Source organism: Amblyomma mixtum, chromosome 1 (genome assembly GCF_055824585.1).
Source record: "Amblyomma mixtum isolate Tamu chromosome 1, ASM5582458v1, whole genome shotgun sequence".
Taxonomy (NCBI): domain Eukaryota; kingdom Metazoa; phylum Arthropoda; class Arachnida; order Ixodida; family Ixodidae; genus Amblyomma; species Amblyomma mixtum.
Window position 1 is genome coordinate 313,470,128 of NC_143012.1, and position 27,322 is coordinate 313,497,449.

At 52.0% G+C, this 27,322-nt stretch overlaps 1 protein-coding gene across 1 annotated transcript; it reads left to right on the forward strand.

Moving 5' to 3' along the window:
- Positions 1–1,455: 1,455 nt before the first annotated feature.
- LOC149372499 (iripin-2-like) lies at positions 1,456–8,233 on the forward strand. Its single transcript, XM_089586557.1, has 2 exons — positions 1,456–1,965; positions 7,541–8,233. The coding sequence occupies exons 1-2, from the start codon at positions 1,459–1,461 to the stop codon at positions 8,231–8,233; spliced, it is 1,200 nt and encodes a 399-aa protein (XP_089442683.1). The 5' UTR covers positions 1,456–1,458.
- Positions 8,234–27,322: the final 19,089 nt, after the last annotated feature.

Sequence of the window (27,322 nt, forward strand, 5' to 3'; positions counted from 1 at the left end):
ATTCTGGTGATATTCATGTAAATTATAATGGCTCAAGTCTTGAGATTTATTCAACATGTTTATTTGTACTTCTACGACTGAATCCACCACAAGCATTTGAACTTGTTCCCGCAGCAGCGTCGATGACTGCTGAGCTTTACGCCATTTATTTTACACTACAGTTTATAGTATCAGTAGAAGGCCCGTGCACGTGGCTAATGAACAACAACTCACAGGCAGCATTAAAATCGTCGAAAGCACCAGATCAGTACTCTAAAAGACTATTTTGGTTTACGAAGTCTTAATGACTTCTCCATGCATCTAAGACGAAGCATTTTGTACGTTTCCAATATATGGACTGTCATTGCCTTATTCCAGGAAACGCTGAGGTAGATGTAGTGCCCAGGCAAGCTCATGCGTTACTATCCTGTCATTCCCAGGAAGTGAAATTCGCCGTCTTTAAAATTCATGTGAATTGGTATGAGTGAAAACTGTGTTTCGACTCCAATTGTACAACTTCTAACCTTTGTCGAATCGACCCTGTGTCACGGTTTACAATCACACTATTCCTAAATAGAAGGCTGGAAACTCATCACCGCTTACGATTAGGAACAGCCTACACGAAGCACTTTTTGCATAGAATTGGGCGTGCAGACAGCACAAGTTCATGTGGTCTCGAGGAGGAGGATATAACTCATCTGTTAATGCACTGCACAAAACATGACACTTTTAGGATACGAGAGAAGAGCACCTTGACCACTCTTGATAAAAGGCCTTTCAGAATACAAAAAAAAAATAGGTCCACGGCCGGCACGCGCTCTAGAGAAACGGGCAATCACAGCGTTGAAATCTTTACTCAAGCGCGAGCGGCACCCTAGGAGTTACTAGGCTGTTGCTTGATTAGATTCTATAGTTGTTTGTCCCGCCTCACGCTCTCCAGTTTTTGCTTGCATGCCATGTGCCTCACAAACTGTACCCGAATTTTATTGCGCTTGCTTATGGTTTCTCTTCCACCTACTCTACCTTTATTGAAATACATTTAGTGTGAATAGGACTTATCATTGATTATACCGTTTTTTCTGTTTCTTTTTACATTTCTGTCGTGTACATTGCATTAGCTGTGCTGGGATTTGTGTTGTAGCTATCTTTTGTGCTTATGTCGCCAGTTTCAGTGTGTTTTCTTCCCCAATGCCACAAGGAGTAGCCGTCGCCGTTATCAAGCACCAACTTCTCTTTTTAGTCCATGCCTAAAAAAAATCCAATGAATTATCTGGCCGACAAAGATAAGTATGAAACGCGGGAAAATGATAGTCGCCTTCACTGCGAAAACAACGCTGTGTATGAGAGCTGCAACACGAGAACTTCTTCAGTGGCAGCCGCAGCGATGCCGCAAGAAAACGCTAAAAAACAAACGCTTGTGGTATCTAGCAGGCTTAAATAAAGGCGTCTGCGGCCTCGAGGCTTCGGATTGTGTCTACGATGCTCGCCAAGTTAGTCTTTCTCGCGCTGCTCGCGCTGGTCTCCTCAGAGACCGACGATGCACTGCTCGCCAAAGCTCACAACCAGTTCGCTCTGAAGCTACTCAAGCAGCTGGCTGCAGAGAACCCTTCGTCCAATGTCTTCTTCTCGCCAACGAGCATCGCCGCAGCCTTCGGCATGGCTTATGCCGGCGCCGGAGGAAGCTCGGAAGCCGAGCTGGCATCGATGCTTGGTCACACCGAGGTCGGCTTCACGGAGAAAGCCAGAGTCCTCGATGCCTACAAGCACCTGCTCGAACTTGCGTCCTCACCGAACGTCACCCTGGAAGTGGCCAACATGGTCCTGGCACAGAACAACTTCCCAATCACCGAGAGCTACAGGCAACAGCTGCACGACGTTTTCGAGGCAGAGCTCAGGTCCGCAGACTTCGCCAACGAAGGTCCCAGAGTCGCCGCTGATGTCAATGCCTGGGTACGCGAAAAGACAAAGGGGAAGATTGAGAGTATAGCGCCCGGCGACGCTATAAAGCGCCGGCGCTAAGATCGGCGTTACAGCGCGCGCTAGAAAGAGAATAAAGATGGACCGCGCGTGATCGGGGCGCACGCCCGGCACGGGCAGTTCGGAACTAGAAGCCTGCCACGCTGGTCCTCTCTCTCTGGTGCTCCGCTGCGACCCCGCAAAATTCTCAACAGTGGTGACCCGGACGTGATATGACCGACCCCAGCAACCTACCGCCCTCAGGCGGCCTTCCGCCTGACGCTACCTTGCGCCCACGGGACGTCGCAGCTCTCCAGCTCCGCCTACCAACATTCTGGCCCAAGTGTCCGCAGACCTGGTTCGCCCAAGTGGAAGCCGTCTTCCATCTGCACCACGTCACCTCGGAGGCATCTCGGTTTCGTCATTTGCTTTCCAACCTGCCTTCGGAGGTGGCTCAAGAGGTAGCGGACATCATCGCTGCACCCTTGGGCGATACCCCGTACCAGCGACTAAAGCAGGGCATCCTGGACCGCACCACGGCGTCCGAGAGTGCGCACCTCCAGCAGCTGCTCACCTACGAAGAGCTTGGAGACCGCCGCCCCTCCCAGTTACTCAATAGTATGCGGCAGCTCCTGGGCGAAACCAATGCAGACCCGAATGACGCACTGTTGCGGCAGCTCTTCCTACAACGCTTGCCGCAGTCGTCCCGCATCGTCTTGGCTGCTGCGGGCGACTTGACCCTTGACCGCCTCGCCCAGCTCGCTGATCGAGTCCACGACGCGACTTCTCCTTCCGTCGCCGCCCTCTCTTCTCCACCGGAGACCGCCGTCATTTCACGGTTAGAGGCCCGGATCGATCAGCTGGCCGCTTCTATCGATGCCCTTCGGACGTCCTCTCATGCCTCGCACGGTTTATCCTGAACACCTCGCCGCCGTTCGTCTTCCCCGAGTGGTCCGCACTCGTCCAGTCCTCGCCGTCCGCGTCTCTGCTGGTATCACCGAACTTTCCAGCACAACGCTCGCCGCTGCACTCCACCATGCAACTGGTCGGGAAACGCGCAGCGAGATCACTGACGGCGGCGTGTGACCTCGCTCTTCAACCTGGCCGCCTTTTCGTCGTCATGGATCGCATTTCTGGCCTGCGCTTCCTCATCGACACTGGTGCCGAAGTCAGCGTACTGCCGGCCTCCAAAGCAGACCGTGCTTCCAAGTCACATGGACCTACTCTTCGTGCGGCCAACTCAACCTCCATCGCAACGTATGGTCTCCGATCCCTCACTCTGGACATTGGCCTACGGCGCACGTTTCGATGGGTCTTCATCGTCGCCGATGTGCATCAACCTATCCTCGGTTCAGACTTCCTGACGCATTTTGATCTGGACGTCAGCATGCGTCACCATCGTCTCATCGACAGCAAGACGCGCCTTTCCATCACTGGCGTTATATCAGCTGTCGCTTCGACTGGAATCCGAACTCTGCTTCCGTCATGCCCGTATGCTCAAGTCCTCGCAGACTTTCCCGAGGTCACGAAGCCTTGTAATCTACATCAGCCACCCAAGCACGGTATCACCCACCACATTGTCACGCGTGGTCCACCTGTCGCAGCTCGCCCGCGCCGCCTCTTCGGTGAGCGTCTGGCTATTGCAAAACGGGAATTCGACCACATGCTCCAGTTGGGTATTATTCGCCCTTCATCCAGTAGTTGGGCCTCACCACTCCATCTGGTGCCCAAGAAAGAACCGGGTGACTGGCGTCCGTGTGGCGACTACCGGGCTCTCAACGCTCACACGGTCCACGACAGCTATCCCCTTCCACACATCCAAGACTTCACTGGACATCTGGATGGCTGCAAGATCTTTAGTAAAGTGGACCTTGTCAAGGCGTACCATCAAATCCCTGTTGAGCCGGCCGATATTCCGAAGACGGCCATCACTACACCCTTCGGACTGTTTGAGTACGTGCGCATGCCTTTTGGGCTACGCAACGCAGCTCAAACTTTCCAAAGATTCATCGCTGAAGTGACGCGTGGTCTCCCGGCGGTATTCGCCTACATCGATGACATCCTCGTCGCGAGTCGTACTCCACAGGACCACGAGCGTCACCTCCGGGAACTCTTTCAACGCCTCCAAGAGTTTGGCTTGGTCGTCAATGCCCAGAAATGTGTCTTCGGCTCTTCTGAGCTCGAGTTCTTGGGCCACCACATCTCGGCGCTGGGAATTCGTCCATTGCCTTCTCACGTGCAGGCTGTTAAGGACTTCCCAGCACCAACTACCCTACGCAAGCTCCGTGAGTTCCTGGGCCTAGTGAATTTTTCACGGCGCTTTATCCCACACTGCGCCGAGCTTCTTCACCCCTTGACTGACCTTCTCCGCACCACGAAGTCCTCATCCTCTGCGATTTCCTGGTCTCCCGAAGCTCAGGCCGCTTTCACGGCTGCCAAACAAGCCCTCGCCAATTCAGTCGTCCTCTTCCACCCTAGGACTTCCGCGCCCACTCGCATCATGGTGGATGCTTCCAGCGTGGCCATTGGCGCGGTGCTCCAGCAGAAGATTGACTCCGAGTGGCACCCACTGGGTTTCTTCTCTCGGAAGCTCCAGCCTGCTGAGACTCGCTACAGCTTATTTGGCCGTGAGCTGCTTGCTATCTACTCCACCATCCAGCACTATCGCCACTTCTTGGAGGGCCAGCCTTTTTACGTTCTCACGGACCATAAGCCTCTGGTGTATGTGTTCCGTACGAACTCTTCGAAGTACGTCTCCCGTGAACTTCGTCAGCTGGCCTACATATCGGAGTTCACAACCGATATTCGACATATCAAAGGCACCGACAACGAGGCAGCTGATGCACTTTCACGCATTTCCACCATCGGCGTGTCTCCACCTGCTGTGGACTGGCCCTCCCTGGCGCGGGCACAGCTTGAAGACCCTGAGCTGCACGCCCTGCGTGACCACCCTCGAGCACTCCGTCTGCAGCTCGTGCCTCATCCGTTTGTGCCCGGATCACTCTGGTGCGACATATCATCGCCTCTACCGCGACCGTTCATCCCGGAGGCCTTTCGTCGTGCCATTTTCCATTCCCTTCATGACATCTGCCATCCTAGCATTCGGGCCACGCAGCGCCTCGTTACCCAGCGGTACGTCTGGCCGAACATTAACACCGACGTTCGCCAGTGGGCCCGCTCGTGCCTTGCTTGCCAGTCCACCAAAGTGACACGCCATACCAAGACTCCCCCTCAGTCTTTCCTGCCGCCTGGATCACGCTTTGACCATATTCATCTCGACCTGGTTGGACCGCTTCCCCCCTCTCAGGGCTACAAGTATATTCTCACGATGGTCGACCGCTTCACCCGTTGGCCCGAGGCCGTGCCCATTCCGGACATTACTGCGGAAACAGTTGCCAGAGCCTTCGTTTCGACGTGGGTTTCGACGTGGGTAGGCGGGGGGCCCTATAGCGCCCGGCGACGCTATAAAGCGCCGGCGCTAAGATCGGCGTTACAGCGCGCGCTAGAAAGAGAATAAAGATGGACCGCGCGTGATCGGGGCGCACGCCCGGCACGGGCAGTTCGGAACTAGAAGCCTGCCACGCTGGTCGTCTCTCTCTGGTGCTCCGCTGCGACCCCGCAAAATTCTCAACAGTGGTGACCTGGCGAACCGTGCCTTCTATCTCAGCGGCGTTCCAGCATGGCGTACTGGCAGCACCCAAGTTTCGACCCGCCGCTCCCGGCGTTCCGGCCTGCAGGCGTCGGCGGGTGGTTCGCCCAACTGGAGGCTGCGATGTACCTGAACGGCATCACCATCCAGCCGTTCAAACACGAAGTCCTTTGTGACATCCTCCCGGCCGACCTCCTGCGTCGGCTCACCTACTCTGCCTTCGGCGGCCGGCCATACGATGAGCTGCGTGCGGCCGTCTTGGCGGACTTCGGCGCCTACTACGTTCCGCCGCCGCTCTACGACGCAGCGCACCCGTTTTCGCCGCCGCCAGCCTCTGCCCCTGCACCGGCCTCGCCCGCGCCCACGCAGCCTTCATCAGAACCCGGCCCGCCTCAGCAGCCCCTCGCCGCATCGCCGCCACTCCCGTCCAGCGTCTCCAGCCTGGCTGTCTCTCTCGACGCCATACCAGGTGGGATCCGCACGAGCTCCGCCTCGCGTCCTGCTCCCACTACTATCCGACCCGCGTCTCTGGCGCTGTCTCCTGGCGCTTCAGTGGCGTTGTCGCCAGAGCCTCCTGCAGCCAAGGACGACTCTGCGGCAGCAGCCGTGCCGAGGCTTCCGGAATCTCCATCTACCTCGTCACTACCGCCAACAGCTCTGCAGGCCTCTGCTGTGCGGTTGAAGCCGCCGCCCGCTGATGCTAAAGAGCCCTCGACCACGACCAAGCCTGCTTGTCACACTCCCAGCCCCTCAGAAGGTCCGCAGAGCACTAATCGTCATCAGGAGCAGGGTGAGAAGGCCAACCCGGTGACAGCAGTAACAGGCATGGCGGTTGCCACCAGCCCCACTTTGCCTGAAAAGGTTCCTGACCCGGTGTCAGCGCTTTCTCTCAAGCCCGACCAGTCCACTGATGTTGGCCCTTCTTGCTCCCCGCCAGTGTTTGCATCTTCAAAGCAGCTTGACACCGCTAGCTGGGCCGCCACCTCATGCCCATTCCCGGTGAGCCCATCTGTCCTTCCTATCGCGAGACGCGCCTGCAAGCCCCATCAGAGCCCTGTCGCTCACAATGCGCAACCCGCACCGCTTACCATGGCTCTCTGGGCATCTGCCAGCTTCGCAAGTGACTCTGCCTCCGCGACAGACGACACAGCCACCGAAGGTGGTGGCCTGCTTGCGGCATGGACGCGTTTGGGCGGGCCCCATCCAGCACTGCCTGTGGTCGGAGCACCAGCGCATCCCGTTCCTTTCGATGCTCATGTGCCGGACTTCTGCCCTACTTCTCCAACTAGTGCTACCAGTATCGAGTCGGCCATGGCTTTCCCGCCAGATGGCAGCCGCCCGTTGCTCACTCCGCCTACGCCTGCCTTGAAGTTGCTTCGCCGCCTCGAGCACCATCTGCCACACCCTCTGGGGCAACGCACTGCAAACGCTCGCAAGACTGGCCGCCGGTGTATCTTCAGGCTATCCTCGAGCGCACTGTCAGCCCTACCAGTTGCCGTCAATACTTGTTTCCGGCCATCCCGTCGACGTTTCCTGGGTGACTTTTCATGTCGGCTGCCGCTGTCATCACCATCCCCTTTCTGCATCCCTCGCCCGTTGCGAAGCAGCCAGGCTCGACCGCCTGAGCTTGGTTCTCCAGCCTGCCTGCCTTCCCGGACTACCGACCTACACTGCAGACCCACCTGAAGACCTGCTTGCCGCCGTGGCTACTCCATCTCTGCCCCGTCGGCGCGTACATTTCGCCGTTCCGTCTAGGCGGGGGGCCCTATAGCGCCCGGCGACGCTATAAAGCGCCGGCGCTAAGATCGGCGTTACAGCGTGCGCTAGAAAGAGAATAAAGATGGACCGCGCGTGATCGGGGCGCACGCCCGGCACGGGCAGTTCGGAACTAGAAGCCTGCCACGCTGGTCGTCTCTCTCTGGTGCTCCGCTGCGACCCCGCAAAATTCTCAACAAGGGCATCCTGCCTGAAGGTCAGCCGCTGGATATCATTCTCTTCATTCTGAACGCCGTGTACTTCAAGGGGAGCTGGGCGACCGCGTTCGACCCAACGAAGACCGAGCACAAGCCCTTTTTCAATCTGGGCTCCACAGAAGTCAGCAAGCCGGCGATGCACATCTTTAATCCTTACCCGTACACTCGCCTCGACCCGCTCGAAGCGGCCGCCGTGGAGATCCCGTACTTGGGAGACAGGTTCAGCATGATTATTTTGCTTCCGGACTACTTCAGGGGGCTCGCAGTGATTAGGGACAGTCTGTCGCTCGCCCTTCTCGAAGAAGTCGGCAGCAGACTGAGGTACAGGCGGGTTGCGCTCACGCTGCCCAAGTTCGACATAAGCCTTCGTTATAACCTGGTGCCCGCCATGCAAGCCCTCGGATTGAACTTCGTTTTCGGAGGTGGCGCTAACTTCACAGGCATCAGTGAGGGTGCGTCGCTCAGCATTTCGGACGCTGTCCACAAGGCCGCTGTGGAGGGGAACGAAGAAGGAACAGTCGCGACTGCCGTGACGGGTTTGTCGGCCACGCGTGCTTCAGCTGTGTACGATAGGCTGCCGCCCGTGGAGTTCAACGTGTATTATCCGTTCCTCTACTACATCAGAGACAGGACCAACAACCGTGTCCTCTTCATCGGTCAAGTCGAGAGACTTTAAGGCAGCAAACCAATTTTCTGCTCGAAAAGAATTTCATGCAGAAGAACGGTATCATTCGAAAGATTCTTGTACTAGCAGCAGATGAAATCTGCAAGGAAGTTCTTGTCGAATAAAGTGTGTACTTTTCGACCATTCTTTTCGCCTCTTTTTTCGCCACGTGGATTGCACAGCAAATACGAGAATCATTTTATGACCTCTGGTCTAATAATCTCTTCTTTATAACCTCTGGTTACAATTTCACTTCGCATTTTCTATCATTCATGTCTTTGGCCTATAAATGAAACTTGAAATTGGCGTATTCTATTTTGTCGAGCTTGTTTCCTACCAGGTTTCGAATCTCCCTAAACACTTGGTTTCTGTTTATACAAGAAGCTAAGGTAATTAAAGTTAGTGTCTCTACGTATTTCTTTTTTTTTTTTTTAACTTGAGTCGCGGATGACTGAAAATATGCTGGGTGACTTTTTAACTTTACAATGTTTTATTTTAAAAACCACGGCACCAACATCCGTGCGGTCTGTCAAGGTAGATTTTACAAGTGTATATTGTGTAAAGGCGAGGACAATGGCTTCTAGATCACGAGCACCACAAACTAAGCTAACGGCTCTATTATTAGCCAGCAGTTGGAGGCCACACCTGTCGAGGTGAAAGTTAATATTGTTACGTGCTTAGCACGCACGGGGGTTTTGGTGAGAGGTGCCGGGTATCGACCACGGAGCATTCCATCTACCGAAGGAGCCGTAGACTCGCAGGCTTCCCACCGCTGCCATCGGACATGCCTGGAGACGACAATGCCGAGCAACCCGGGATATCCACAGCGAATAACTGGCCACATTATCGAGAGCCCCGCACATTTTTTGGTAAACCTGAAGAGGACGTTGACGAGTGGCTGAAACACTACGAGCGGGTGAGCAAATACAATCGCTGGAACGCTGCTACTAAACTGGCTAACGTAGTGTTTTTCCTTGCCGCCACTGCCCTTGACTGGTTCGACAATCATGAGGATACACTGAGTTCATGGGCTACATTTACGACCGAGGTCAAGAAAAATTTTGGGGATGAATCGGCTAAGAAGAAGCGTGCGGAACAGACATTGCTTCACCGCGCGCAAGTACCCGGAGAAACTTGCACGGCATACATCGAAGCCATCTTAAAGTTATGCAAGCTAGTTAACTCCAGTATGCTTGAAGAAGATAAAGTCGGCCACCTTCTAAAAGGAATTGCGGAAGATGTTTACAATTTCCTGATTAGTAAAGAGAGCCTGAGCACAACCGCTGACGTTATAAAACATTGCAGAACATTTGAAGCTCTTAAGCTGCGTCGAATCACCCCTAAATTCGGAAGATTGGCCAATGTCACCTCTATAGCCAGTGTTGAAGCCTGTCCTCCAAATTCTATGGCTGATATGATTCGAGAGATTGTGCGCGAGGAATTGTCAAGATCCCGGGACACCTTCTGCCGCACAGAATATCCGCGGCACAGTTCTGCACCGGAGGACGATGTTGCCGCCCTGTCGACTCCGTGGGCTCAACCTAACGGCACTTTGCCCATGGACGATCGGAACATTGCCCAACGTTATGGCCACCAGCCGACGGCAAGGAGGCCCACTTACCCAGAAGACGTGGTTCGTCAGCAGCGAGATCCTGGCTCCAGCCAACGTCGCGACTTTGTTCGCCAGGACTTTTATGGCGGTCGCTGGCGCTCTCAACCTTTGTGCTACCGGTGTGGTATTGCAGGGCATATCGCTAGATATTGCCGCCGTCGTTTCCCGACTTCTCAAGACTGCCAACCCCCGGCGCCTACTTACGGACAACTGCACACCGCGCAGCAGCGACCCCCAACGTCCGCTTGGGACCCGTACCGTCCGAGCACTTTGCGGAGTTCATCACCTGCATCTGACCGCAGTGTGACGCCGCCACCTCAGCGCCTACGGCGGTCACCTTCTCCTCGACGTCGTGCATCCCCTCCGCCTCAGGGAAACTAGGAGGCGCGGCCGATGGAGGTGAGGCCGCCGGCGAGTCGATGACGTCCAATATACCTCTGCCCGTGTTTATGTTGAAGAACAAACTGGAAGTGTTTATTGATGGTGTGAAAACAATGGCTCTTGTGGACACTGGTGCTACCGTATCCGTTATGAGTTTGAGGTTTAAGAACCGTTTAGGTAGGAAAGTGATGTTTAGTGGTGACCGTGCAGCGTTATTCCGTGGTGTCGGTGGTGAACCTTTGGTTCCACTTGGTGTGTGTGCTTCGGATGTTGTTATTGGTGGTCTAACGTTTAGAACAGAATTCGCAGTGCTACCACGGTCAACGCATGATGTGATTCTTGGGATTGATTTTCTGCAAGAGTGTGGTGCAACTTTAGACTGTCGTACGGGAGAAATTTCTTTGAATTCTTCACTACTTTCAGCTCTTGTGGATAACTCGACACCGGATTTTGGAGCATTTGCGGTGGAAGAAGACACTATTGTACCAGCTTTCTCCGCAGCATTCGTGCGGGTTTCCTCTGTTCACAATCAGTGCGAATCTTTTGAAGCTGTGGCAGAGCCTACGACACTCGCCTGCTCTAAGAAGAGTATCGTCGTGCCTCGTTGCGTCGTTCCCGTGGTGGGAGGCCGTACCGAGCTGTGGACAGTGAACCACTCTGAAGAGCCAGCTGTGTTGCCCCGGGGCCTCAAACTCGCCCGTTTCGAGGAAGGTGTGTCAGGTTCCGTCGCGACGTTAACCAACTCTGTCAGTGAGCAGCACGTGAAAAGAGATATGGAGACCCAAGTTAAGACTATGATTAATCAGGCTCTTCCCACAACCGAGCGTCGCACTCTAGTGGAACTCCTTCTGAAGCACGTGTTCGTGTTCGACTTTGCCAAAGACGATTCTACACCACCGCCTACCAGTCGTATTCATCACACGATCAACACCGGCTCCGCACCTCCTATACGCCAGAAACCCTATCGAGTCTCAGCCACTGAACGTAAGTTAATAGATGACCAAGTTCAAGAGATGCTAAAGTGAGGCATAATTCGAGAGTCTTCCAGTCCTTGGGCAGCTCCAGTTATCCTTGTTAAGAAAAAAGATGGCACATGGAGGTTCTGTGTTGACTACCGTCGCTTAAATACGGCCACGAAGAAGGACGTCTACCCGCTTCCACGTATACCGGGTGTCCCAGCTAACTTGAACCAAGGGTTTAAAAATGAAATATTGGAGTCAGGAGAGTGAAACTACCTGCATATTGGTGATAGGCATTTGGCGCACCACGGGAAATTTTTTGTATCGCAATTACTTAACTAGTAATTAAGATAATTTTTTTAAATTTTTTAATATTGACTTTAGACACTAAATGTGATTCGCAAAGTTGGAGAGCACTTTCAGAAACCCGCATTCCATTATTCGCCATAAAGAAAACCTTACGTGTACCTCTTTTTCCGAGCTCGAAAGAAAGCCCGCGAAATACAAAAAAAATCACGTGACGAGCACATTTGCGCGTCGCGATCGTGCTGCTCTCAACCGTGCTTTCAGTGAACGAAATCAGCTCCGGCCTTTATTCGACGGCCCCGTTGCAGCGGCAGGCCGATATCTTGGCGGGGGTTTTTCGTCCGCGTCAGCTAGTTGGCACCCGGCGACGACGACTTAGTCCCAATCTGATAAGATACTGAGATGGCGAGTCTGCTTTGTCACTCAGAAGCAAAAGAGAAATACAGGGAATAATGTTTCGCCGCGAGGTGTTGGCGGCTGTGTGTTGCAGTTTCCTAATGAGGATTTTGAAAGCTGGAAGCAGCGGTGAAGCACAGTTTGTCGTGTGCTCTTCTTATGCCACTCTCATGCGAGACTGAATCTTTGGTGTAGTGATTACTAGCACTGCAGACATGCCGTTTACAAATGAAGAGAAAGCAGACATGGTTCTGGCTCTAGGTGCATGTCATGGGAACAGAAGGCGCGCTGCAGACCTTATGCAACAATGGCACCCAGGCAGGCGGCCAAGTTCAGTAACGATCCTGCGTGCCTTCGAGACGCTGCGACGGATGGGCAGTTTTACGTCCACACGACACAGAGCACCTGTTTTTGACGAGGACTTCGAGACGCATATTTTATCGCTGTTCGCTCTGGAACCCCAAGCAAGCGTGCGCAGCGTGAGCGAGGATACCGGAGTCTCCAGGTCATCAGTTTGGCGAATACTGCGCAAACACCGCCTGCATCCGTACCACGTACAGCTTCATCAAAATCTGTTGCCACGGGACTTCCAAAACAGGACCGATTTTGCTAATTGGATTCTGATAAAGATGCAGGACGACCCGGATTTTTTGAACAAAGTGATATGGAGTGACGAAGCTAGTTTTTCGCGCAATTCACAGGTGAACCTGCACAATGCTCATTACTGGAGCGATTCAAATCCCTACTGGGTTTTACAGACGCAGCACCAGTACCAGTGGTCATTTAGTGTTTGGTGTGGACTTTTCGACGGTAGTTTGATCGGGCCTGTGTTTTTCGACCAGACGCTGACAGCAGATCGCTACACCAATGATATCCTCAGAGGACCCGTTGACGACTTCCTTTCGGATCTACCGCTCGCCAGGGCCACAAATGTGTGGTTTCAACACGATGGCGCCCCCGCGCACAGCAGCGCCAAGGCTCGGACCTGGCTCGACGCAGCGTTCCCGCAGAAATGGATAGGACGACTAGGTCCCGTGAACTGGCCAGCCAGGTCTCCTGATATGACACCTCTGGACTACTTTTTGTGGGGTCATATCAAGGACAAGGTGTACAGCACACCAACTTCCACACCGCAAGACCTTAAAGACAAAATAACGGAAGTCTGTTTAAACATGCCTGAGGCTGTCATACGAAATGCAACGGCTGATTTGGTTACAAGATGCCATAGCTGTATCGTCGCACAAGGTGACCTATTCGAGCACTTTTTATAATTGGTAAGAAACCGAAATGAAATGGAGTCAGGACAACCGCATGCCACGGCTGTCATCGCCGCACAGCCAAGCCATAAACCGCCACTTTTATTTTCTTTGCAACTGGCAAATAAAACTCCTCTCATTTGAAAACTTCGAGCTTGGCAGTCTTTATCGCGACTGCAAAGCGCAGCGCACTCGCTGCAATTTACACCGTCACGCGCGAACTGGCTGACACGGCCGAAGAAACCACCACCAAGATATCGGCCTGCCTCTGAAACGGGGCCGCCGAATGAATACCGGAGCTGATTTCGTTCACTGAAAGCACGGTTGAGAGCAGCACGATCGCGGCGCGCGAATGCGCTCGTCACGTGGTTTTTTTTTGTATTTCGCGGGCTTTCTTTCGAGCTCGAAAAAAGAGGTACACGTAAGGTTTTCTTTATGGCGAATAATGGAATGGGGGTTTCTGAAAGTGCTCTCCAACTTTGCGAATCACACTTAGTGTCTAAAGTCAATATTAAAAATTTAAAAAAAATTATTTTAATTACTAGTTAAGTAATTGCAATACAAAAAATTTCCTGTGGTGCGCCAAATGCCTGTCACCAATATGCAGGTAGTTTCACTCTCCTGACCCCAATATTTCATTTTTAAACCCTTGGTTCAAGTTAGCTGGGACACCCGGTAGATGACGCAATTGATTGTCTGCACTCCGCTTCGTACTTTTCTTCTATTGATTTGAGATCCGGCTACTGGCAAATCCCCATGCACGCTGCAGATAGGGAAAAAACGGCATTCATAACACCAGACGGACTTTACGAGTTTAACGTCATGCCTTTCGGGTTATGTAATGCACCTGCAACATTCGAGCGGTTCATGGATACAATCCTGCGTGGCCTCAAGTGGCAAATTTGTTTATGTTATTTGGACGACGTTGTAATTTTTGGCAAAACGTTTAGTGAGCACAACAGCCGCCTGGATATTGTGCTTGATTGCATGGAACGAGCTGGCCTTATCCTCAATTCCAAGAAATGTCATTTTGGGAACCGTGAAACAATTGTTCTTGGTCATTTAGTTGATAAAGAAGGTGTTCGACCAGATCCAAAGAAAATTGAAGCTGTCAAAAGTTTTACGGTGCCTCAATCAGTGAAAGAGCTGCAGAGTTTTTTAGGGCTCTGCTCGTACTTTCGACGCTTTATAGCTAGGTTTGCGGACATCGCTTACCCACTCACGTGTTTGCTGCATAAAGATGCACCGTTCCATTGGACCAGCGAATGTGACGCAGCTTTCCGACATCTGAAATTTCTTTTGACCTCGGGCCCCATCCTACGCCACTTCTGCCCATCTGCACCAATTGAAGTGCACACTGATGCAAGTGGTATCGGTATCGGCGCTGTACTTATACAACGCCATGGTCACGATCAGCACGTGGTAGCATATGCCAGCCGTTCATTGAGTAAGAGCGAAAGAAATTACACGGTTACTGAGCAAGAATGTCTCGCCGTTGTTTTCGCTGTCCAGCGCTTCCGCTCCTATCTGTACGGGAATGCTTTCACCGTCGTGACCGACCACCACTCGCTTTGCTGGCTAGTGAGTCTTCGTGACCCCTGTGGCCGGCTTGCTCGATGGGCTTTGCGCCTACAAGAATTTAATTTCACTGTGGTGCATAAAAGCGGCCGTAAACACTCAGATGCCGATTGTCTTTCCCGCTTGCCGCTTCAAACGACTGATGACGACGCAGACAACTTTGATGAATACTTGGCGTCACTTTCACAAGCCTTCCCCGATCTTGAAGTTTTCCGAACTGAGCAACGCAAAGACCAAACATTAACCTCTTTGTTTGATGCCGCTCAAGATTCTGTAAAGAATACTTTTTGCATTCGCGACGGTTTGCTTTATAAGAAGAATTTCGCTTCTGGAGGAGCACGCATGCTTCTTGTCGTACCCGAAAACCTACGCATCACAGTTCTTGAAATGATGCACGACGACGCCACGTCTGGGCACTTGGGAGTGACACGCACACTCCACCGCACACAACAACGATTTTACTGGCCTAACATGCGTTCAACCATCCAGCACTATGTAGCCAGCTGTGTGCAATGCCAGCGCTTTAAGCTGCCGACTTCGAGTCCACCGGGCAAACTGCGGCCAATCACACCTCCAACAGCCCCGTTTGAGCAAGTTGGCATTGACCTCCTTGGACCTTTCCCACGGTCCTCGAAAGGAAATCGATGGATTCTTGTGTGCGTAGACCACTTAACCCGTTATTGTGAGACAGCCGCGATACCAGCTGCTACTGCGTCTGAAGTATCTAACTTCTTACTTCGATTCGTCATTCTTCGGCACGGCCCTCCTGCAGTTCTCATTAGTGACCGTGGACGCCAATTTACAGCGGACGTTGTTGAAGAACTTCTCCGCCTCAGCAGCTGCAGTTTTCGCCACTCCACGCCATATCATCCCCAAACGAACGGTGTGGTAGAACGCACTAATCGGACGCTCACCACCATGCTCGCTATGTACGTCGCTGCAGATCATAAGGACTGGGATGGCGTCCTCCCGTTCATTACTCATGCATACAACACAGCGCAACATGAGACAACTGGCTACAGCCCCTTTTACCTGCTCTATGCTCGCTCACCTCGCTGCGGCCTTGACACCATTCTACCATTTTTCATCCACGACGAACCTTCTCTTGCGACCACACTCTGCAGAGCTGAAGAAGCTGGCCAGCTTGCCCGCGTTCGAATTTTATCTTCTCAAGAGCGTTCCAAGAACCGCTACGACGTCCAACACCAAGAAGTTTCTTATGTTCCTGGTGACATTGTGTGGTTGTGGACCCCTCTACGCAAGCGTGGTCTGTGTCAGAAACTGCTATCCCACTACACTGGACCGTTTGTTGTGTTGGAGTGCATAAGTGACGTTAATTACGTTATATCACGACTAACTGCTAGTGGTCGACGGTCACGCCAGTCTCAGGTGGTGCATGTAGCCCGCCTCAAGCGATTCCATCCCAGACGGTCTACGTAACTCGCCCGACGGGCTCCGTCTGCGAGGAGGGAAATGTCACGTGCTTCCACAGAATCTCGACGGAAGAAGTAGAAGATGAAGGACTGACCGGCAGGGAGAAAGGAAGAGAAAGAGCTGAGGGACGCTGGTAGGCTGCCTGCTTCCATCCTGCTCCGACCGATCCCCTCTGTGAAGAGAGACGCTGAGGGCGCGCGAAGGGAGAAGACGGGCGCACATCGGCTCCTATTCTGATCGCTCCTTATTGCGGTCTGTCAACTCGGACCCCACGAATCTTGGCACCATCGTCTCCGCGAAGATCAGCGGCACAAGTGGGCCCCACTTCCATCAAGGTGGGCCCATTTTTGACGATATTAGAGATTTTGAAGCTTTCGCCCACCGCCGCGGCGCTAAGCCTAACGGCGGCGGGGCGTTCGCCGGCGTTCGCCAGCCCCGGCTGGGGATTCCCCGGCGATGGCGGCTCCAAATACGGTTACCGGATATGATCCGCTGTCCATGCAAGTCGTACGCATGGAAACCGTTCAACCCGAGGACCTTCCAACATCGGAAGATGACTATTTGGCAGATATGGTCAAAATCTGGAGACGCCGGCAGAAGACGAACGCTCCCAAGCCAACTGGAGCCGCCGCCCAGCACCAGGCGGCAGTTCGGTCCCCGCACGCTTCGCAAGGAAGTGTCGGTGGCGCGGCCTTGAAGGGTGCAACTTGCAAACCCCAGTGGCGGCCGCAGCAGACGCCGCGCATTGGACGCGACGACCTCATCGTGGTGCTCAAGCCACGCGAGACGCTGGATCTGAAGGCCACCTTCGCTCCAGGTCAAGCCGGAGTTGCCGTGCGCAACATCATACGGGACTGTGGAGAGGTGCAACTCTCTGTATGGCCCGTGTGGGACCAAAATGTGCTGGTGTGTGGCGTGAACTCTGTGCCAGCCGCTGAGAAGCTCCTCGGCGATGTCACGCTGACGGTCGGCGACCGCCAGCTTCTGTTTCGCGGGCACGCCAAGGCTTCTGGCGAGGTCTGCAAGGGAGTGATCAACGTTCACCCCGGCGAAACGTCGGCCTCCCTCAAGCAGAAGCTGGAGTGGAGACACGGAGAAATACTTTCTGTGCGCAAGCTGGGCGGCACCGCCATCGCAGTGGTCACCTTTCAAGGGAAGAAGGTACCCCGCCAAATCTTCTGCAGCGACCAGGGCATTCCTGTGAGACTGTACAAGAAGACGATCCCCGCCTGTCATCGATGCGGCACGGTGGGGCACCGGGCTGACATCTGCCCGCGGCCGCAGTCGGGACGCTGCGGCCTCTGCGGCTCTCAGGTGGCCACCACACCCGAGGGCATACCACAACATGAGTGCACCCCCCGATGTCTGCTGTGCGCGGGTGCCCACTTCACCGGTGCTGCCGGCTGCGTCGGCAAGTACCGGAAACCGATCAAGCCGGGACCATCACGGAGTCAAAGCAAGCGGAAGTCGGCTCAGAAGCAAGCTCCGCCCACCAATGCCAAGGACAGCAAGTCCACTTCTGCGCCGGGCAAGTCCGGTCATGTCAAGACGGCTGTGAAGTCCGGGACCCAGGCGAGGTCGCCGAACTTCAGCGCTGGGGATTTCCCGCCTCTAGCGACCGCCCAAAACAAGGTGAGCGATTGGGCTAGGGCTGCCTCCGGGCCTCTTTCTCCCTCCCTCTCCCCTACGGAAGCCGCCCTACAGAGGCAAAATGTTGAACTTAGGCGCCAAACAGAATTCCTAGTGCGGAAAATTCAGGAGCTGGAGGCTAAGTTAGAGGGACGTAAAGAACCTCAAGCTGGTCCTTCCGAGCCTATAGAACTAGCCGAGCCGGAGGACCGAGATGAGAATGCCTCGGTCGCATCTGGGCTGACAAGCGTGTCGCAGCAGTCGGCCAGCACAGTGGTTGGTAGGCTGCCAATGGTGGAGAGCCGCCTGTACAACCTGGAGAGCGAAATTGATGCTCTGCCAGGTAAAATCATGGAAGCGGTCCGGGGCTCCATTCAGCAACTTCTTCAGGCCGAATTGGCAAAAATCATGCCTGCTATAGTGGCACAGGTTACTGAGACAGCTCTCTCTGTCGTTCAGGACCAAATTGAAGCTCAACTCAGTCAAAGCCGCTCCCGCTCGCGGTCTCCGCGACCAGACCTCCGCAGGCGGAAGGTGGTCCTTCGCCAGGCCACAGGCTCACTAGAAAACATTCCGGCCGCTCTCTCTCCGGACGTGCTGGTGCCTCTGCCTGAGGCCCCATCACCTTCGGGGGTGGGACCTGGCCCCCAAAATTAAATAATCACGTTCACGATGGCTAGCCGACCCCAGCGGAAAGCCAACAACAATTCGGAGCAATTCGAGATCATACAGTGGAACTGCAGGGGTCTACGGAGCTGGAAAAAACGGTCACACCTCCAGCTCTACCTGCAGTCTCTCGGTACCGCACCGGCGCTCCTAGCTCTTCAGGAACCCGGCGCAGATGCTAAATTCACAGGGTATAGCTCGTTTCAAGGCGGTCCTACAACGTGCATCCTGGTGAACAAAGCGTACACCGCAGTCCCAGTAGACCTCGAACTGGAGACTGAACAGGAATACAGTATGGTCAAGGTCCTGCCGCTCAAGCGCCGCGACCCATCAATACATGTCCTTAACATTTACTGCCCCCCGCATAAGCCGCGCGTGACCTTCAACGAAATCTTCTACCGCGCGCTCAAAGCGGCTGACAAGGAACCTCTAGTGATCGTTGGGGACTTCAATGCTCCAAGCCTACATTGGGGCTACCACTTTGAGAAGGCCAGAGGACGCAAGCTGGCGGAGCTCATCTCCACACTTCGTCTTACACTCCTCACGGATCCGTGTTGTCCCACACGTGTGGGCAACTCGGTTACGCGAGACACATGCCCTGACCTGACTCTCGTTACGAACACCAGAGACGCTACCTGGGAGAACCTGGGAGAGACTCTTGGTAGCGATCACTGCCTTCTCCGGGTCACTCTTCTGGCGAAGGCGGCTCGCAAAAAGTGGGGCCACACTAAATTGACCGATTGGCATAAGTTTCGAACAAAAGAGATACCTCCCGTGCTCTTATCCGGCGGATATGCGGAGTGGGCAAAGCAATTAGACACAATACAAAGACAACACGTCACGACACTTCAGACCACTGAAGAGATCCCTGCAGTGGACAATCACCTCCTGCACTTGTGGGAGGCTCGCCGGAGTCTTACCAAACGGTGGAAGAAGCAAAAGCTGAATCGCAAACTTAAAGCTCGCATTGTCGACCTCACGGAGCAGGCTGCGGCGTATGCTGCCCAGCTCACCGATTCAAACTGGATAGAGAAGTGTAATTCGGCAGCGCGTCAGATGAGCTCGAGAGGAACATGGCGCTTCTTTCGCAGTCTCATCGACCCCACTCAAACGAGAGGGGAGACGCAAAGACAGCTCCGGCGGGCTTTGCACGGGTACCAAGGTACGACGGCTCAACTCGCGGACACCCTGTGCGACAGATATCTCTGCCGCATAGAGGACCCAGTTGGGCCCGAGTACGAGTACGCGGGAAAGCCGAATCCCGACATTGATGCCCCTTTTGAGTTACACGACCTTAAGGCGGCTTTAGCTAAAATGCGGCGAGGTACGGCTCCGGGTCGGGATCGCATAACAGTCAATCTGTTGGCCAACCTCCCAGATTCGGCCTACCTTCACCTGCTAGGGTACATTAACCAGATTTGGGACGGGCGTCCACTCCCTCCCGAATGGAAGACCTCCTTGGTCACTTTCATCCCTAAGCCAGGCAAGCCAGTGAATACCGACAACCTGAGGCCCATCTCACTAACCTCTTGTGTGGGCAAGCTTATGGAGACGATGGTTAGGGATCGCCTCTCTCCACACATAGAGACCAAGGGCCTCTTTGCAGACACTATGTTCGGGTTCCGACCGCATATGTCTGCGCAGGACGTCCTCCTCCAGTTACACCGCTACATAATACGACCCACTGCCATGCGCCACAACGACAAGGCCATCCTTGCCCTTGATCTTAAGGGGGCCTTTGACAACGTTCGTCATAGCAGCATCTTGGCTAACTTGAGTACCACTGATTGTGGGCGCAAGGCATTCACATATGTAAGAGACTTTCTCTCCAAGCGTCAGGCCTTCCTCAAGATTGAGGATGACGAATACGGACCATACACGATGGGTACACGGGGTACACCCCAAGGGGCGGTCTTGTCGCCACTTCTTTTCAACATTGCCATGATGCAGCTTCCCCACCAATTGGCCCGGGTGGAAGGCATTCATCACGCACTATACGCGGACGACATAACAATTTGGACTACCGAAGGGAGCCTTGGGGAAATGGAGGACCGCCTTCAGCGGGCCGCCACCATAACCGATAGGTACGCTATCGGCTGTGGTCTCCAATGTGCTCCCGCAAAATCGGAACTTCTGCACATCAGATCCGATCCTAAGGACAACACGAGTTTGCAAATCTCTCTGACGGGAGGCCCCATCAAAGAGGTCGGGGAGCTCCGCATACTAGGTCTGTTCATCCATAACAGGCTCAGCCCGGAATCCACTATTGCCAAACTCAAGCGCGTAGGCGAACAGGTCGGACGCATGATCCATCGCGTTTCTAACAAGCGCGGCGGGTTGCGAGGCAGGGACGCGCTTCGGCTCGCCCATGCCTTCGTGACCAGCAGGATCCTCTACTCCGCTCCCTACCTTCGCACTACGAAACAACAAGAAATAAGAATCGACACCATCGTTAGAAAGGCTACAAAGCGAGCACTGGGCCTCCCAGTGGCCACCTCCAATGCTAAGTTGTCGGCGTTGGGGGTGATCAACTCCTACCAGGAGTTACGAGAGGCCCACCTCGTGAACCAATATACGCGACTCTCGCAGACGGCATCCGGGCGCCGCCTGCTAGACCGCTTGCACATCCAACACGAGTGCACTCCAGAGGAGACGTGTCGGATTCCGGAGCTATGGCGTCACAAGCTCTGGGTCCCTCCACTCCCGCGCAACATGGACACACATACACACGAAGGCAGACGAGAGGCGCGCGCTCGGGCCCTCGAACACCAACACGGATCCAAACAGGGTGTATACTACGTTGACGTGGCAGGGCCGTCGCCCAATGGATTCTACACGGCCGCAGTAGTTCACCAGGATCAATGCGTTAACGGGCTCTCCTTTCGAGCTCGAAATTCAGCACAGGCTGAGGAAGTAGCCATTGCGCTTGCCGCCTCGGACTTGAATTCGAAGGTAATCGTGACAGATTCGCGTCGAGCCTGTCAACACTACCTGGCTGGCGAGATTTCACCTTTAGCCTGGAGTATATTAAAGCGCGCAGTGAGGGAATCGGACCCTTCGCCCAAACGCATAGTTTGGACTCCAGGCCATCAGGGCGTTAGAGGTAATGAGGCTGCGGACGCGGCTGCCCGAGCGCTTACCTACCGGGCACCTCACCCAGGCTCTTCCGGCTCGGAGATTGTGCAACCGCTTCTGCGGTTCAGAGAAATTCTGGACGACTATTGCGAACGCCATCGTCTTTTCCCGGTCCCTGCTAAGGGCCTGAGTAAAGCTGATGAGCGAACTCTGAGGCGCTTGCAGACCAACACTCTGTTGTGTCCTGCAATAGTGAAACATTTCGACCCCAAAATTGATGGGCGCTGCCCTCACTGTGGGGAAGTTTCCGATACCTTCCACATGGTTTGGGCCTGTCAAAAGAATCCTTCCCTTCCCCCCAATCCTTCCCCTTCCCGAGAGGCATGGGAGGCAGCCCTGCTCAACTGCTCGGGGCTGGAGTCTCAAAGGGCTCTAGTCCAACGGGCGCGAGTAGCGGCCTCGTCCAGCGGGGTCCCGGACTAAGGACTCCACCTATGTAAAGGGCCATTTTTGGTCTGCAAACTCTCCTGTTGTTTATTAAAAAGTTTTCACCACCACCTCTGTGAATAAACCCCCGTGCGTGCTAAGCACGTAACAATATTATGTTTTTTCATCTGCAGAAGTGTGGTATCTAACCGTGAGCTAATAATAGAGCTATCGGTTTCGTTTGCTGAGCACGTGGTCCGAAATTACGTCAACTTCGTCTACTTGATAAAATTAACAGACTGCCTGTCTGTTTGCCGCATTGATATTCTAGAGGCGCTATTTCATCGCCAGTCAACGCAGGACAGCTACGTTAACGTGCTTTCAAAGGCGCATTTTTCACTTAATATATTTCAAACCGTAATGCTGCTTCAGAAATTTTAAATCTGGGCTCACCTTCGATGTTGACCGAATTCAGGTTTTCGTAGTTTTGCGTCCTAAGATTAATATTTATAACGTTTATTCGTTAATGACGTTAATTGTCTGTTAATTAAGATGTATGATGCACATAATGTCCACCATGTATAATCCATATGCACAGGCCACACCGCCGTATCTCTTGCTATTTAAAAAAAAAATCTATTAAGTTTTTGAAAACCACACTATATAGTTCACATTCTTTATAATTTTACTACCGCGGTTAAGAGTGGACATATTAGGTTGCCACGGGGAAAGACAAACAGTGGGCATAAACAAAGCGTGTTCGTACAAACTACAAGATAAAGAGTGAATTAGCGCTCATATTGCGATTACTGCGTGTGTTTCGGCGAACACCTGAATACTTTGAAATGAGTTTTCCGGGATGAAAAATACCGCTTCCTCGGGACTATTTTTCATGTTTGCTGACATCGGATAGACTGCTAAGAGGTGTTAACTTACCCTCAATTCGCCGACGACACCGTCGCTTTCTGCGTTCTTCTTTCTTTGGTCCCACGCCCCATGCAGCCGCAATCACCTGCGTCGCAGCGTACAAAATGGTGACATTTTTTCAGAACATAAATGCTCAAACGGCGTGCACCGAGACTTATCGAATGCCTAATTCGAATCAACTACCTAACTAGAACTGTCAAGAAAGGCAATACAACTACGTTAACCATCTTAAACTGTTAGTCCAGCACCGCATATAACGCGCTCCCTCGATGTCGCATTCGGGGACAAATTCTCGACGCGTCCAAGCAGATCACGTGTGCGACCCACAGCGTATGCGGCCTTTTTTAACACGGTGCAGTTGCCATGCAGCCGAGAGTCTCAGAGGCCTCGTAATCAAGTAGGGCATTTTTAAGCGGCACTAAAGGTCGAAATTACACTGCAAGAAAGGTGACCGGCACGACATTTATGTGGCCCATCGCAGAATCTTCTGATGAAACAAAAAAACCAGATTTTTTGTACTTCTAGAGTCTTCCGCAGCTACGTATCTCGTATACGCACACAATGCGCGCACACGCTTTTCACAATATCATCACAAACAAGCCCATCAGAGAACCCCGGCATTAAGATCTGAACAGGAGACTACCCGGCATGAACCGAGCATTCTTGCCTCTACGCCACAAATCAACAACTTCATATTAAATTTAAATATGAGCTCTCGCGCCGAACAATGACCCAGATGAGTGAAACAGATAAGCGTGTGCATCTCTCATGCGCTCGCACCCGTCTAATCCTATGACAAGCGGAAAAGCTACAAAAAAAAATGTGTTAGAAATTAACCTGTGAGACCAAGGATAAACAACTGTTTACGCGTGGTGCGAAACGATCTTTAAACAAGAAAAAAGCGCTTATATGCAAAGCGAAACGTAGTAACGTGTTGCGTGGCTGGTTCCAGCACTTACCGCTTTCTAGTAAATTCAAGCGGAAAACTAAAGCTGCTAAAGATAACTCTTAACTTGGACATGTCTCAATACCAAAAAATGTCCCGAAAAATTTTGGAAGATAACTTATCCTGTGCCTGCAAAGAAACCACCTTTGTATCTAAGTCTGGCGCTGTTCGTGGTGCCACTGACTCTGAAAATCAAGGCACTTCCTTCTGTTGGAGCGTCTTTGAAAACGAAAACCTTCTATGTGAGTGTAACATTCTTCACAGAGATTGCACACAGTGTCTAGCACTGTGAAAAATTTCGAAGGCGTACTAAAAGCCATAGGCCGGTTAATAACATATTCCGCTCTAGGGCCACACGCCATAAACACTCAATTATTAAAATTATAAAGAAGACGCTGGCCTTAATCCTCAGACTTACTTACAAGCAGTATCTATATATTTGGCAAATTCCTTACTATTGAAAGCTTTCTGATGTGCCCATTTCGAAAGCTGGCAACAAAAATGAAATGACCGCTTACAGACCAATATCCCTGACATGTGTTGCTTGAAAAATTCTCGAACATGTACAAACTATGCCTTACATTCCTTCTAATACACATTGCTTCATAATTAGCCTGGTTTTCATTGTTTAAAATCTTCCTCATCGCATCTTTCAAAGGTAACGACTGATATTCACCGCGTCACTTCAAGAAGCTGGCCCCATATTCATAAATTTTGATAATATGCATTTGACCACGTTGCACATAAGCATTTGGCTTTCAAAAGGAAATAAAAATACAAAAGATCAATGACCAGTTTCGTTTATGAGTAGTTCCTTCACAGTTGATGTCTAGTGTTGTAGTCGATAATATGTTCGCTTCTCCTACTAACGTGAGAAACAAGGGGTCCTTCAAAGTATCATTTTGGGACCTACATTATTCTTCGTTTACATAAATGACATACACGTTTCCATAACGTCGACAATCAAAACTTTTCGCAGAAGGCAGCGCAAATTATACATACACATACATACATCTTTATTAACTCTCACAAGGTTACATTAGTAACAGAGCAGAGAGGACGCAAGGCAAAAAGCTGCGTTGGTGCAGCTTGAAAGATAATTTCCTGAGAGGAAATTATCGCCCAGTAAACAGTATTACAGACTGCGCGCTTCTTTAAAACCACCCATATATAATTTTAAAAAATGGTGCTACGAATGGCAGATGTTCATCAACACTTATAAGTCCAATCTGATGCGATGCACCGCTTGGTCTAACTTGCTGTTATTGAATTAGATTTTAAGTGTCTAATTTATAGCACATGTGGACAGATTTATTTAAATATCATGGCAATTTTCTTTCGCTTAACCTTTCATGGCACGCTTATTTCAATCATATTTTGGCTCACACGAAAATACCCTCGGCTTGATTTGTCGCAAACTGCTTCATGCTAAATAAGATGCTTAGTTTCTTGCCTGCACTTCCGCCGTACTGGAGTGAATGGCAGGCGCTGCATAGTTTTACAAGAAAAGAAGAGAAGCCAGGAAAGACGCTCAATACTGTTAGGAGCACAACTGTATGCCTAACCGGGTTAAGAGTCTTCCCTGCTTCTTTTGTTTTCTTGTAAAACTATGCAGCGCCTGCAATTTACTCAGTATTGAACAACCGTCTAGCCGGAACACAATACTTAGTATTGTTTTCATCATGCTTTCGGAGCTCGGATAAGCCTCGTAGATCTGAACCCGTGTCAGTCCTTTTTGATAGGGAGTTGGAAAGATTGCAGAACAAGGCTTCACGATTTAGACTAATCACTTTACTCAGGCTAATCACTTTACTGAGGCATTTCGAGGATTAAACTCAGCATCGCCTTTACGTCTCTATAAACCAGAAGAAAAATTTCACTCCTTGCACCTTTTTGTAGAAATTATCATAAGCCCCCTCATTATACTGCAACACTCCATAAGCCTGGCAAATGCAGATCACAATAACAAGGTTGACTGTGTCGATGAAAGTAGAGGAAAGAGCACTGGCGGACAAGAACATACCATGCGCCCATACGACCCACCTGCCGATAGTCGGGCACGTCTGCTGCCGTCTACCTTTTATTTTCTGCTCTCAAACCAGTGTTCCTCTCATTGGCTTTTCTACGTCTTCCACTTCTTTGGCGGTGCCCTAGTGTAAATGTATGCCACTTAGCACCCGAAGAAATTCAACAGTACCAGCAATCCTCGAGGCGTAGCATACACCTTGCTGACGATGGCGATGAGACATTTTTCGCTTTTTCGAAGCGCAGCACCATAGCTACAGAAGTACTGTTCAGGTTTCAGTTCTGGAATACCGTAACCACGCATGATTTTATGGAATATTTACTGCACGCTTGTGACCCGCCTTTAGTGATAAATAATTTTCGACAAATAAAATAGCAAGCGAGCAAAACAATCCGCGTGATTGAAGACTACTTAAGCAATTGCGAGAGTAACGCGAGATGACGCCCTTCCAGCAAAAGATAGAAACCTTCATCACATATTTAGAGCTACGAGGTTTCTATCATCGGTGCCGCGCATTCCAGTTCTAGCTGTAAGCTAGTGTTCGTGGGCTAGTATTGGGATTTGTTTCTAAGAGCAGTTCGTACTCAATTAGATCGCCAATCTTATGTTTCTGGCTGACAATACTTCACTGAAAACACGCAGCAGAACGGACCACCTCTGACTCCGATTGAGCACGGCAGCTCTGGTTTCCCGCAACTTACCGCACAGTACTGCACACAGAAGAACAGCGCCTCTGAGTCATTTCTATGAAATGTGTAAACGTCAAGCGTTCCGGAAGCGACGCATCCTTCCTTACAGCTAGCACAAAAAGAGCCGAGCAGGCGACGTTATTTCATAACACCAATGCAACCAATTTCCTCATAAATTACTGTTCGAAGCCTCGTCATTCAAGGCTATTTCATTGCATCTTTTTATCGTTATTGCAATTGAGCTTTTCTGAGAGGCAGCACTTCCGACACGAAATAGAAAAACAAACCTTAAGGCACAGCGACCATAATCTACGTCTGCAAAAGGAAATATTTAGATAAATGAAAGTGGTCAGTCATGCTTGCTTTCCAGAACCGGATCCCGCGATCTCTTCTTGTTACTGTCGTTCTCGCGGTCCTTGAGTGCGCGGCTGAATACAAAATGTCCACGTTATGCTGCCGCAGCAAGTGGCGATAGTGGCTGTCACCCGAGAGTGAAAGCCGCCTCAGGGCAGCCCTCCAGTATTTCTCCTGCCTTCGGCAGCAAAACATAACCATGGAACATATTTCACGGCAGAGTAATATAAAATGCGGTCACTGCCGGATGTAGATAAACCTGAAGCGCAGCCAAAGATAGAATCAATCGTCTGCACTTCTGTCACCCAGCGCTGTGTCCGCAGAGAGGTGCAATCCGACAGCTTCTTCGTTGGTAGCCGCGTGCCGAAGCTGAGATAAAAAGACACGGAAAAAAAGCTGCCCGCCACGAGTAGGTTTAAAAAGGGGGCGTCTGCGACCTCC

Excerpts from the sequence above, each read along its gene's own strand:
- LOC149372499 (XM_089586557.1), top strand. The coding sequence starts at position 1,459 with ATGCTCGCCAAGTTAGTCTTTCTCGCGCTGCTCGCGCTGGTCTCCTCA. Across the intron at positions 1,966-7,540 it reads AGGGGAAGATTGAGAGTATA|GGCATCCTGCCTGAAGGTCA; the intron begins GCGCCCGGCGAC and ends ATTCTCAACAAG.